Here is a 13,474-nt window from a genome sequence, read left to right on the forward strand (position 1 = left end):
AAGATTACTAAAATCTGTTTATGGAGATTTTTTTTTTTAAATTGGCTATTTAGTTGTGTTGCTGACCAATATCCCATGTTCCACAGTAATATTTTTTTCTATTATAGTATTTGAAGTTTGAGAAGAGTTCATCGGCAGCTTTATATGAGGCAATCCTGCAACATACAGTAGAACCTCAGAGTTATGAACTGACTAGTCACCACACCCCTCATTTGGAACTGGAAGTACAGTACGGTGCCGCTTTAAACAAACTACTAAAAATATAAAGGGCAAGTTTAAAAAAAGATTTGACAAGCTAAGGAAACTTTCTGTGCCTTTTTCATTTAAATTAAGATGTTTAAAAGCATCTTTTTTCTTCTGCATAGTAAAGTTTAAAGCTGTATTAAGCCACTGTTCAGTTGTAAACTTTTGAAAAGGAACAACCATAATCGTTTGTTCAGAGTTATGAGCAACCTCCATTCCAAAGATGTTTGTAACTCTGAGGTTCTACTGTATGTGCACCTGTATTTTTGAAAATTTTACATCTTCAATACAAAATGTATCAGTCCCCAATAACATATATTTTAGTTTTACCATTTAAGGTAGTTTTTCTTCAGTAAAATAACAATGGGAGAGATTATTGGATACAGAGACTGTAATCAGCTGAACTTTCAAAATGGTCTTCCCCACCGACAGTTTAGAAGGTGCCAGATTTAGACAACAGGCATTTGGAAAGGTTTTATAAACCAGGGACCATCTCCTCAGCTCATGTAAATTTCCATATCTTTATTGTCTTCAACTGAGCTATGATGATTGACAAAGTATAACATCTGGCTCTGAGGAATATACACATTTCTCCTATAACATCTTAAGAGGCAGTCATGCAATTTCCTATTTACAAACACTGGTAGAATCTCTTAGTAAGGTTTAACTTAAAATGTCTTTGGGGTACAAACTATGAATAAATCCTCTAAGCACTATGCACCTTATTGCTTCCAAGTCATGAATTTCCTAACATAGAACAAATTTGGTACATAAAGCATTATCTAATCTGCGCTATTGCACTCTCCTGTCACAACCCCCACATCTTTACACGTCTAACTTTTTATAGGCTTTAGATGTCTTTTTTTTTTAACCTCGCTCTGCAAATTATCTTGGTTTATTAGTCTCCCTTCTGCATCCGTTTACACTCTAGGCTGCTGTTAGGTGGGCTCAGATACCATCCTCATCAGATCTCCAACTAAGCAAGATCAAGCCTGCTTAATACTTATGAGACTGAAGAAAACTCCAGGTGCTGCAGGAAATCATGCTGATTCAGTAAGTATACTCTCGTTCCTCCAAAGTTAATTCATGAATTCATGCGTCAGCATGGGATTGGAAGCCTAAAGCTACTGAAGATGCATTCTTTTAAGAAAGACCTAAAACAAATACCTAGTCTATTTGCAGACAAAAGTTCCTTGGCATTTTTGCAAAAGTTATATATGGTCAGATTCCAGTTTGTGTTTTCATTATTTCCATAGTGCCAACTGATTACTACATACTTCTCACAGACAAATATAAATAAGGTCCTGCCCTTAAGACCCAACAACGCAAGAAGACAATGTGCAATGAAACCATTTTTTTTTTCTTTTTTGGGGGGTTGGAGGGAGAGAGCGATCAGCAAATACATTCTGGCTACCTAAAATTCCCCCTACAGTTTCAACTGAATTTGGTATTCTTTATTTTCCATCTTCAACTACCACATCCTGCAAATGTGCAATTGTCCAACAGTGCTGCCATGTTCCACTGCAGATGTGACTTTGCTTCAGCAGTAAATAACATTCTGTGTAAAATCTAAGATTACACAGACCTATGCATTCTTAACTTTTTCTGCCTGCTACCTCTATCTAGACTTTTGCACACTCATCCTCAGCCCCAAATCTTTCACTGTATTGTCTTTCTCCAGAGCTGCTGCCTGCTGTTCTCTCCAAATCAAAGTTGCATTAGCAGTAATAGGTCATAAGAAGACATTACAAATTTATAAGAAAGAGGAGAGGGCACATCCTAAACAGCCCAAGAAAACAGATACCAGAGGCTCAAGTGTGAATTATGCACTTGTTATTTCACTGCTGTTTGAATAAATTATCAAAACATAAATGTAATAGAGATAACAATTTAGTTAACTGCGTATCAAATAGAGGTCCAAAGGCTGTACTTGACCCTGGAATGACTTCGGATAAGTGTGCAGCTGGAATATTTATGTGGTTTTGTCCACTGTGTAGAGTGCTTTCTTATTTTAAAAGAACAGATGATGGTACAGAGCACAAGACATGGAATGCATAAAACTGTCTGCAAGATTAATTTTTTTTATATGGTCATGATGAAAATATGCAAAACTTTTAAGTGGTTTGTAATGGGGTGCTGCCCTCAAGCATGCCCCCTTGTGGCCCTGCAGGTGAATTGCTCCTGGCACCCATTCAGGTTTTCAATTACAGGCAGTCCTCAGACTTACGACACAATTGGTTCCTTACAGTTGGTAAGTCGTAAGTCAGAACTCGGAACCGCAATCTACTCCATTGTTGGACCAAGCATCAAACTTGAAACCTATAGTCATAAGTCAAATCAGCGTGTCAATGTAGAAGCATTGTAAGTGCCGTTCATCGTAACTCCAACGTCGTAAAGTTGAGGACTGCCTGTACTCAGTCCAGAGTAGTTAAAAGCACACACTCACTTTGGTGGTGGTGGTGGTGGTGGGGGCCGCTAGTTTATTAATTCTGTCTACAGAGTGTGACTTACTCCTTTAGTTGCTCAAGTTCACACCCACTCCAGGTCCACAGAAGAGTCTTGGTTTTTACTGCCCCTGTTCAAGAGGCACCCCAGGCACTTCTTTGAAGCTGGGTCAGACTTTAAACAATTTTTTTCCCTTTAAGACAGCAGCTCTGAGTTGGGTTGTAATTTAGCCCAACTGCAGGGCCTTGCACAGCTTCTCCTTCAGCTAGTCACTTTCCCCAATAAGTTTCCAGCCTCAAAGGGTTCAGCAGACAAGTCTTCTCCCATGGCTGTCTTCCCTGCTATGAGAGAGAAGGTAGCATATATGCTCCTCCAATTGGTTAGATGAGAGGGAAGACTTGCCCCCACCCTGCAGGATTCCTGATGCAGGCCCTTAAGAAACAGGGACAGGATTTCATGTCCATTTATTACCACTTATTCCTAGTGCCACTTCCTCTCTACTAATCTCTCTCAGCTCCTTGTATACATCAGATCTTTCGAAATCTTAAAGAGCCAAGGGTAAACTAACCCCTAGGTATCACTACCATTAAGGGAGCAGACTACTCCATCAAGTGGTTCCACTCTGAAAATGACATTAGGGGTTCCACCTATACTGAATCTCTGATTTTACAAAAATTATGCTCATTTTGGGGGAAAAATTGAAATGGACAATCCAACAAACTCAGTCTAGTTTCTGAAAGTGAATTTGGGCTCTTTTCTCATACATCATCACTTATAAAGGTTCTGCAGATCAAGTGATTTCATCAGTAACATTTGGGCAAACTCACAGCCTTCAGTTGGTGGGCATAGGCATAACTGATTGGAACACAGTAAACCATTCTGTTGACAATGCACAAGAGAGGTGCAGGCCCTGTGGACCTGGTAGGCATTAAAAAAAAAAACAACAACTTATTTTGGTACTAAAATAAGCAGACCTAAACTCAATAAAGCAAGAAAAAAGCCCTACATGTTAAGGTTATATTTTCCAGTCACATTTTGGAGCATAACCATAATTTAGATTAAGCCAAGGAAACAACTGCTCCTGCTCTAAATTAGAAATCTGTTCACCACTTATGTTCAGTTAACCTTACCGCTGGACGTTTAGCCTGCCTCGGAGGACTTGACTGAGGAGAGGGTTTCTTAGATTGTTGTGTTTGTTGCTGCTGCTGCTGTTGCACTGACTGCTGGGACTCTTTTTGCTGCAGCGTCTGTGACTGCTCTGAACTTTGAGATTGCTGGGACTGTAGTACTGGAGGCATCTGAGGTGTAGATTGAAGGGATGGTGGCTGTTGCAGTTGGTGTGGAGTATGATGAGGCATTTGCTGTTTCCCTTGTGAGTACAGATCCAGGATCTGGTGACAGATGTCTAACAAAAAGTCCAAAAGGTTAGAACATTCCTAGTAAAACGAAACAATGTTTATAATCAGCTTGAAACCCTTTAAAGGGACACCAACGTCAAAACAACATTTCTGGCTAAAAATGTTTTACCTACCATGGGTATATACATAATCTAGTACGATGGAATTATTTTATTACCATGGGTATATACATAATCTAGTACAATGGGACCCCAATCTTGGTTGGAGCCTCTACATGTTAGTTAGATAAAAATGGGTTGAAACTGTGAGTTGTTCTGTTTCTTTAAGGGATATTTAAACTTATTTTTCTTCTAATATTATTATACATGGCATGCCGACTAATAAGCCTATTTTTTATATTCACCTGTAGACTAAACTATCTAGCTCTTTGTGGAAGTTAAGTGTATGATTCGAGGTTTTAGCAGCTGTTTTGGAAAAACATCCTTTATGTTTTATCTTTCCAGTGCCAAGAACAATTACGTCTTGGATTCATGGCCTAAATAAATACTGAAATATCCAAACCTTCAAAAGATTCCTTAGTCAGGTTATTTGACTTCCAGAAGCCACTAGCCTTCAGAATGGGATACAAGCAATGCAGGATAAAAGTGTGAAGTACATGCACACAGAAAGGGAGGAATGCAAGAATGCAGTTCCACAAGAAAATTATAACTCCCAATGAATATGAAGTGGTAGTGTCAGTTAGACTGGAGACTACTATACACGTGTAAAAAGCATGGTAAAATGCTTATTGCAGGGCTTCTGTTTTTCTGTTTTATTTAATGGGGGGGGGGGTGGGATTTTTAGCAACTTTTGAGTTTTATGTAGTTGTCCACTAATCGGGGGTTTTCAGGAAATTCTTTGTACATACTTTAATGAGTAAAGTATATAATAGTATAAATGCTCCCTAGTGCACTTCAACCTAGCACTGTTTCAAACAGCACTATATTAAAGCAATAGGGAACTTTTAGTGAGCATCAGAAGGGATTACACTGACCAATTAATATGCAACACACTAGTGTGCTTTAGAAATAACACACTCCTGCTCCATCTAGACAAGCCCTTAGATACAAGCAATCATTTCTGTTGTTTACTCGTTAAACACAGATTTCATTTTCTGTATCGGGCTGTTTTATTGATGTCTGTCCATTAAAACAAAGTCAGAAGCACTAATTGTAATATGGAACACTATGCCTTGTTATATTTTGAAATGCAGTTTGCTATACAAACTGAGGAGTCATTGGTTCAGTGGAAGGCCCTATTAAAAAAAAAAAAGAAAGAAAGAAAGAAATGCAGTATATAAATGTAGGGAAAAGGGAGCCACCGGTATCCTAAATCTGGAGTGCTATATATGCACAGAAACCCTATAGACAGATCACTTGCTGGGTTTTGAAGATCAATGTGTGTAGAAAATCCTTGTCTTTCAGTGCAGGATTTCCAGGCTGTGAACTCCACACTATTCCACTTCATGACTGCTACTACCTATATCACTTGTATTTGCAAAATGTTATGATCAAATCACCTGATCTGAACACTTCTTAAGTTTAGAGGCATTTGAATCCAGAATTTTGATCTGGTTCCAACATTTGTAATAAAAAAAATTCAGTTTTTAAAATACACAATTGAATTTTCTGGGAAGTTTTATTGTATTTGTGATATTGCACTCCATATATTTTATGAAAATATGCTAATGTAACTGGAATATGCTTCATGCAAAAGGTCTCTTGTAAGGTATCATTACAAAGCTTATAGTCTACTGAGTGTGATCATTCTATTTGTATAAATGTACCACTCTTGAATCTGAAACTAGAAATATGAAATATAACTCTTCGGACCTATTGTAATTATGCAAAGTGTGGGCCATTAATGGTGGTTTGGAATCTTGATGGCTCCCATTAACCAGGACAATTGATTGCAGATGGCTCTGTTTTACCTGTAAGTCTGCCTGGCAAGTGGGTAATGAAGTCTTACAGTGACATGTGATCATGTCATCTGACCTGGAATCCATCTTTAACCTGGTGCTTTTCCATAGGGGGGGGACTCAGAGGGACAAAGTATTCCCGCCTTATGCAAAAGATATATAAATGGGTGGAACAGAACAAAAAGGAGAGCCATCATGAGGAATCCCCTAGCTACCACCTGAGCTGGAACAAGGGCTGTATCAGGGGAAAGGACTGTGCCCAAACTAGGAAGGGGTCCAGTCCGTGAAAGGCTTATTGAAACATCTCTCAGGGTGAGATTTTTACCTCTACTCAGTTGTATTACAGTATTAGGCTTAGATTTGTGTATTTTATTTTATTTCACTTGGTAATTCACTTTGTTCTGTCTGTTACTACTTGGAACCACTTAAATCCTACGTTCTGTATTTAATAAAATTACTTTTGACTTATTAACCCAGAGTATGTATTAATAGCTGGGGGGACGCAAACAGCTATGCATCTCTCTCTAGCAGTATTATAGAGGGCGAACAATTTTGAGTTTACCTTGTATAAGCTTTATACGTGGGCATCTGAGTGTTAAAGACAAGAACATTCTGTAAGCTGCTTTCAGTTAAGTCTGCCGCTTTGGGGCAAGTAATTCAGACCCTGGGTTTTTGGTGGAGCAGACAGGTGTGTCTGGCTCAGCAAGACAGGGTTCTGGGGTCCCGAGCTGGCAGGGAAAGCAAGGGCAGAAGTAGTCTTGGCACACCAGTTGACACTTCCCAAGGGAGTTTCTGCGATCCAACCCATCACAATATTACTCAGCTCCACTCTGGAAAGCTTAAGTAAACAGATGATCTTCAGTACCCTGCCCTAAAAGCAAGGTTGATGATTAAGGGAGAAACTGTCCAGACTAGGGATGCCAGGGATCCAGTTTTTGACTGCAATGCGCAGTCAAAAAGGAATGCTGGCAGCTCCTTACTGGGCAGTTGAAAGTCCAGGTCTAAGGAAGGCTATCTGCCTGCCCTGGCTCTCTGTGGCTCCTGGAAACAGCTGGCATGTCCTGTGGCCTCTAGGCACAGGGAGGCTCTGCACATTGCCCCCACCCCAAGAGCTGGCTTCGCAGCTCCCATTGGCTGGAAACCATGGCACTTATTCTGCAATCAGAAAGTTGGCAACCCTAATCCAGATCTTAAAAAAGATAAAATAAAATATAATTGGAGATATACCAATCTCCTAGAACTGGAAGTGACCTTGAAAGGTCACTGAGTCCAGCCCCCTCCCTTCACTAGCAGGACCAATTTTTGCCCCAGATCCCTAAGTAGCCCCCTCAACGATTGAACTCACAACCCTGGGTTTGGCAGGCCAATATTCAAACCACTGAGCTATCCCTCCCTCCCAATCTCAAATTAAAAAAAGAAGGTAAGTATTTGAAGTGTGACAAAAATATTTCTGGTACCTTCCAGAACATCAACTGGTACATCTTGAACAAACTGCTCCCACCATCTTCTGTACATTGGCTTTGATGTCCATTCCTGAATTTCAAACTTGCACAAACGGCCTGCCAGATACATAACTGCAACAGCTATGATCTCAGGTTCCCACTGCAGTGACAACGTAGTACAGAGACTAGAATATCAAAGAACAGTAATTTTAAGATAACCCAGATAGCTGTAGCACAAGTCTGAATACCTGACATCTACAAAGTATTGTTAAGACAAAGCAGATGACAGTTAAGTTTTAACATCTCATTCAGATAATTTTGGAACAAAATTAGGATTCCCCTGTCACAAACCAGTTTACCAAACTAAGATCTTTGTTAATAGTACTCTGATTTAATAGTAATTTGATTTTTAAACATACAAAGCACCATTATCCTGCAGCAACAAAAAGCAACAGGAACAGATTTAAAATATTTGTTCTGAGGAACTTATTTAGAAAGAGTCTGACATACCGAGATAAAGTTTTCATAAAAGCATGAGGAAATTTAGCTGCACCAGATTCCAGTTTGGGTGATTACATTCTTTTTATCTAAAAAATTCCTCCTGTAACATCAGCTATATATGATATTCTTCAAGTTCTGTCCTAAACAGTTGTTTGGTGGTTTTATTTCAGTGGTAGGTGAAAGGATTTCTACGTTTATTTTGTAATGCATTTGGGCATAATTTTGGATAAAATGCACTTAAATATAAACAATGAATCATGGGAATTTTGAGACCAAATACTCCAATATATAAGTTTAAGTTTTAGTTCTAAGAGGTCTAGAAAGTTGTCCCGATTAGCATATGTAGTAGTGAAGGCTACAGCAAAGTTGATTTTACCACTACTTCTCAATTGTTTAGATTAATCATGAAATACTCAGCTTGATTTGCAATTTAAAACCCATAGAAAGGTTAGAGCCAGCTTTTCTTAGGTAAGAACTCAACTCATTGCTATGTTCTATAATATAACCTCTTAAAGCAAAAAGTTGGAAAATCTGCCATTCAGTGATCTAGCCAACTAGTTACAACAAATTTCACACCATTCATTCATTAACCAATTCACTATGAGTTCTTCTGTTTAGCACAAGGTACTAATAGCAGTTATGTTTAAAAAAACTCACTGGTTTATGGATGACTGAAGTACACAAAGCATTAGAGTGTACCAATAGAGGTGAGTCATTTAGTAGTTTCAAAATTAGAAATACAAAAGGTACATAAAAACATAAGAACAGCCATACTGGGTCAGACCAAAGGTCCATCAAGCCCAGTATCCTGTCCTCTGACAGCAGTCAATGGCAGGTGCCCCAAAGGGAATGAACAGACAGGTTATCAAGTGATCCATGCCCTGTCACCCAATCCCAGCTTCTGGCAAACAGAGGCTAGAAACATCATTCTTGCCCATCCTGGCTAACAGCATTGATGGATCTATCTTCCATGAATCTATCTAGCTCCCTTTTGAACCCCGTTATAGTTCTGGCCTTCACAACACCTTCTGGCAAGGAGTTCCAGATGTCGACAGTGCATTGCGCAAAAAAATACTGTCTTGTGTTTGTTTTAAACCTGTTACCTATTAATTTCATTTGGTGGCCCCTAGTTCTTGTATTATGAGAAAGAGTAAATAACACTTCCTTATTTACTTTCTCTATACCACTCATGATTTTATAGACCTCTATAATACCCTCCCTTAGTTACCTCTTTTCCAAGCTGAAAAGTCCCAGTCTATTAATCTCTCCTCATACAGAAGCCGTTCTATACCCCTAATCATTTTTGTTGCCCTTTTCCGAACCTTTTCCAATTCCAATATATTCTTTTTGAGACGGGGAGACCACATCTGCACACAGTATTCAAGGTGTGGGAGTACCATGGATTTATATAGAGGCAATATGATTTTTTTCTGTCTTATTATCTATCCCTTTCTTAATGATTCCCAACATTGTTTGTTTTTTTGACTGCCACTGCACACTGAGTGGATGATTTCAGATAACTATCTACAATGACACCAAGATCTCTTTCTTAAGTGGTTACAGGTACTTTAGACCCCATCATTGTGTAGGTACAGTTGGGATTATGTTTTCCAATGTGCATTACTTTGCATTTATCAACATTAAATTTCATCTGCCATTTTGTTGCCCAGTCACTCAGTTTTGTGAAATCCTTTTGCAGCTCTTTGCAGTCTGCTTTAAAAAACTGTCCAAGAGTAAACTGGATTAGAATTTCCTTTTTTAATGTTGCTTCTACATCCATGGCACTTAGGTCTATGTTTACATTACAGCTAACACAGGATGCCTCACCCTCTGCTCTGAAACCCTTTAATGGATGTTGCATAGCATCATTTTTCACAAGGTCCCATGGGATAAGTCTCACCAATCAGTGTGCACTAAGCATAGTGCAGGGTCTTAAGGGCTAAGTGAAAATCTTAACCAAAGTAGACGTAGTTTAAATCCACATTGATGACAGTATGGAACAAAGCTGCGTAAGTCCAGTAGTTTTTCCAAAGGCATTTTTCTGAATTCCAAGTATAGTGTTGTCTCAACAACACTATCAATTTTTCTGAATTTACAAGAAAAAAAAGTTTCTCAACTGCCATCCTCCATATTCAACCAGGAATCTGAAAGTCAAGCTAGATTCTTTCCTTCCTATGTATCCCCATCTGTAATAAAGATGATGCAAGCCAGATGGTACAGTCACACTTGTGCCAGACACCTTTCTTCAACTTATGTCACCACCATCACCCATGTAAACTAATTATCTCCATTTGGGTTGTATAGGTGTTCAAGACTGAGAATTTGGTCCTAAATTCTAACCTTACATACTTAAAATTAAGCACTAGAGTAAAAGTGACCTATTTTCAGAGGTGCTGGGCACCCACAAGTCTGACTCAACTCAATGGGAATCATAGGTGCTTAGTGCTTTTGAACAATCAAGACCACTTTTTTCTGGATGTCTAAAGTTAAGCACTCTAATTAGAAATCTGAGAGTAATTACAAATTGTGTTGACGCACCAATATATAACCTAGCTCGTTCTCTCTCATGTGTTGGCTCTACAGTGCTAACAGAAGTGTAGTACACTAAGTTTATTTAAGCATTTGAGGTATGCAGAAATGACAATACATCTGTTAAGAAGGTGCTATTTTTTACATAATCATCTTTCATAGTTAAATTCAGTTGAGTTATAGCTGGTTACAAAGTAAAATCAAATATTTTGCCAATTTTTTCCCCCAAGTGTTGTCTGATGAGAAAGACAAATAAACGCCACTTATATCTGAACCTATTACTGCACGATGAAGAATAAAAAATATGTTGCACAAAGACTATATTTCTGGGACTGACCTCTTCCCAGGCCAAGACATTGGTTCACACCTCTCTTCCAATATGTATTGAAGGCTCTGGGATTTGGCTATGCCCTTTCTGGCCTCACTGTATGGATTGGAAGCAAGGACTGACCATATTCCCTGATCTGGGCTTCCTCATCTAAATTTTATCCTGGAATAAGAGGAATCCTTTCAAGTAAAAACTGTGGAGCGAGGGCAGAAGGAGCACAGCCAAACCTGTGATCCATGGACAAACATGAACTGTCTTTGGAATACGCACGAAGAGATACAGCCTAAATGTGCATGACTGTGGAAAGAGGTCAGTGTCTGGAATAAACTAAGTGGTGGTAACTAGCTGAAATATTTAAATGTCTGGAAACTTTTTTTTACCTGTCATTTACAAATGTCCATGCCATTTGAACCAGTTTTTGAATTTTGTTTTTATCCCCTGAAAGAGAGAAACAAAAAAGTTTACTAAACTAAAAAGCTCAGAAAATTTAGTTTTATAAACTATTATAAATGAAAAGACTTCTTTAGAAAAATGGGATCTTTGTAATATTCTAATCTTTTTGGGTAAATGAGCTGAAACAGATCTGTTATGGGTGCAAACCTGTTCACACTCTAACCTCATGTTTTCATATGCTCAAAGTCCCCCAAAACATTTGCCTTTTGCACTGAATTTTGAAAAATGGTAGGGGGACCTAGAATTGGTTTGTAAATTGGAACAAATTAAATTATTTTTTTAAGTGAGTTAACAGATTTTGGGGGGGACTTTAAGGCAGTTTAAGTTAAATAGTTATTCTTCGGAGAGTGAACATGTAGCAGGAAAAGAACTTTTCACCTGGGCCTGTAGGCCTAGACAGGAAAGCATCAAGTAAGTTTCCAGGTTATACCAGGCCAGGAAAAGAAAACCCTTAAGCCACCGGATTCAAACAATTTATACATAAGGCTGTGAATCTGTCATGGATTCCATGACTTTCCATGACCTACGTGACTTCTGCAGCACCTGGTGTTGGTTCAGGGGCTGAGGTTCCTGGCCAACGGGAGCTGCGGCAGCCAGTGTTTGTGCCCCTCCACCGCCTAGGAGTTGCAGGAACACAGAGCCGGGTAGAGAGCCCCTGCCAGCACCCCCCACCCCCCCAGGCCAACTCTCCCAACACCCTGCCCAAGTTTTAGTCACAGGTATTTTTAGTACAAGTCATGGACAGGTCACAGGCCGTGACCTGTCCATGACTTTTACTAAAAATATCCATGACTAAAACGTAGCCTTATTTATACACAATAGTCATACACTGAAAAAAGTGACATGATCTCTTTAACATCTTAAAAGATTGGTTTGAGCAGAGGACTGGAAGCCAAGAATACCTAATTCTACCAGTTCTCACTCTGTGGGCTAGGAAGTCACAAGCTCTGTCTCAGTTTCCTTCTGGGAAATATGGTTAGTATTTCTCTCAGATGGTTGGTGAGTAGATTAAAGTTTCTAAAGTAGTACAAATCAAGTGTGCTATTTAAGATCTGTTGAATATTGTTCAGCAATGCAACTCTTTATATTTACCTTTGAGTTGTTTGGCATACTTGAGAAGAAACTGGTATGGATGTTCCACTTGTAAATCAAACTTTATTGTTTGCAGTAAGATTCTCTCCAGGACCATCACTTCCTCCTAGACAATATGACAAAGTAACCTTATTTCCAGTTGAATTTGTTTAGCTTCAGCTTCCAGACACTGGATATTATTATGCATTTGTCTGCTAGATTATCTTTCCCTGTGCAGGTATGTACAAGACTGTGATCAAGTCACCTCCTAGCTTTCTCTTCAGTTATTCCCTACCATTGATAGTCCTGATCTTTCAGAGGCTGAATTGCCTACCTTAAATGTTAGCATTCTGAGATTTAACTGCCCAATATGAATTATTACTGAACCTAATTATGCTTGAATCTATTAGTTTCTTTTAAATATTCTTAACCTTTAGGGTTATTTACCAAGTGTTTACTTCAGTGAATGAAACAACTGAATCCATACTTTCACCTCCATTCTCCCACCTCATTACCTAAAATCTCCAAAACGGATTAAAACTCCATTTTTGAGTGAGCTGTTCTACATTTGGGATGGCAGATCACAAGACACAGATTTGGGCTAAGTTCTGAAAAGTGAATAGGGGTTTTGGGTGTCTCAGTTGTGGCATATTCATCTTGATGCTTTAAAGAGGCCTGCTTTTCAGAAAGTGTTAAACACCCATCCTTTGGAAAACTGAGCTCCTCTAAGGTGCCTCAAGATAGGTACCTCAAAACTGCAGCATCCAAAATCACAAGTCACTTTGAAAAATCTTTGGCCTTTGATGGTGACAGCTGAGTATCAAATAAGAAAACTGAAGCTATCACAGCAAATGCAATGGCAAAGCTAACTGCTAAATAAACTATGACAGATAAGCAGCGTTACTCAGAAAAGTAACACCACCAACAGCACACAGTGAGATTTAAAAAACTAAGATCTCCCATAATCTTTTGAAGGTATGGCATCTAATTAAAAATAAGTCGTATTTGTCTAAAAAAATGTGTATATACTATAGTTACAAATTAAGATCTACAACTGAAAGAAACCAGTGGCAAATTTTTTTCCCCTAGTTCGTTTACTTTATGAATTTGACAATATTTTCTGTAGTCAATTTCACAGTTCATAATC

General features: G+C 38.7%; 1 protein-coding gene across 2 annotated transcripts in view; it reads right to left on the bottom strand.

The window, feature by feature from the left end:
• CCNK (cyclin K) overlaps positions 1-13,474 on the bottom strand; it is a 31,548-nt gene that overhangs the window by 10,552 nt on the left and 7,522 nt on the right. For both annotated transcript variants that reach the window (XM_030558784.1, XM_030558783.1), the window contains exons 5-8: positions 12,349-12,454; positions 11,184-11,241; positions 7,461-7,630; positions 3,819-4,093 (exon numbers count right to left, since the gene is read on the bottom strand). In XM_030558784.1, coding sequence (XP_030414644.1) covers positions 3,819-4,093; positions 7,461-7,630; positions 11,184-11,241; positions 12,349-12,454 — 609 coding nt within the window. The remainder of the gene's footprint in view (positions 1-3,818; positions 4,094-7,460; positions 7,631-11,183; positions 11,242-12,348; positions 12,455-13,474) is intronic.

Source organism: Gopherus evgoodei, chromosome 4 (genome assembly GCF_007399415.2).
Source record: "Gopherus evgoodei ecotype Sinaloan lineage chromosome 4, rGopEvg1_v1.p, whole genome shotgun sequence".
NCBI lineage: Eukaryota > Metazoa > Chordata > Testudines > Testudinidae > Gopherus > Gopherus evgoodei.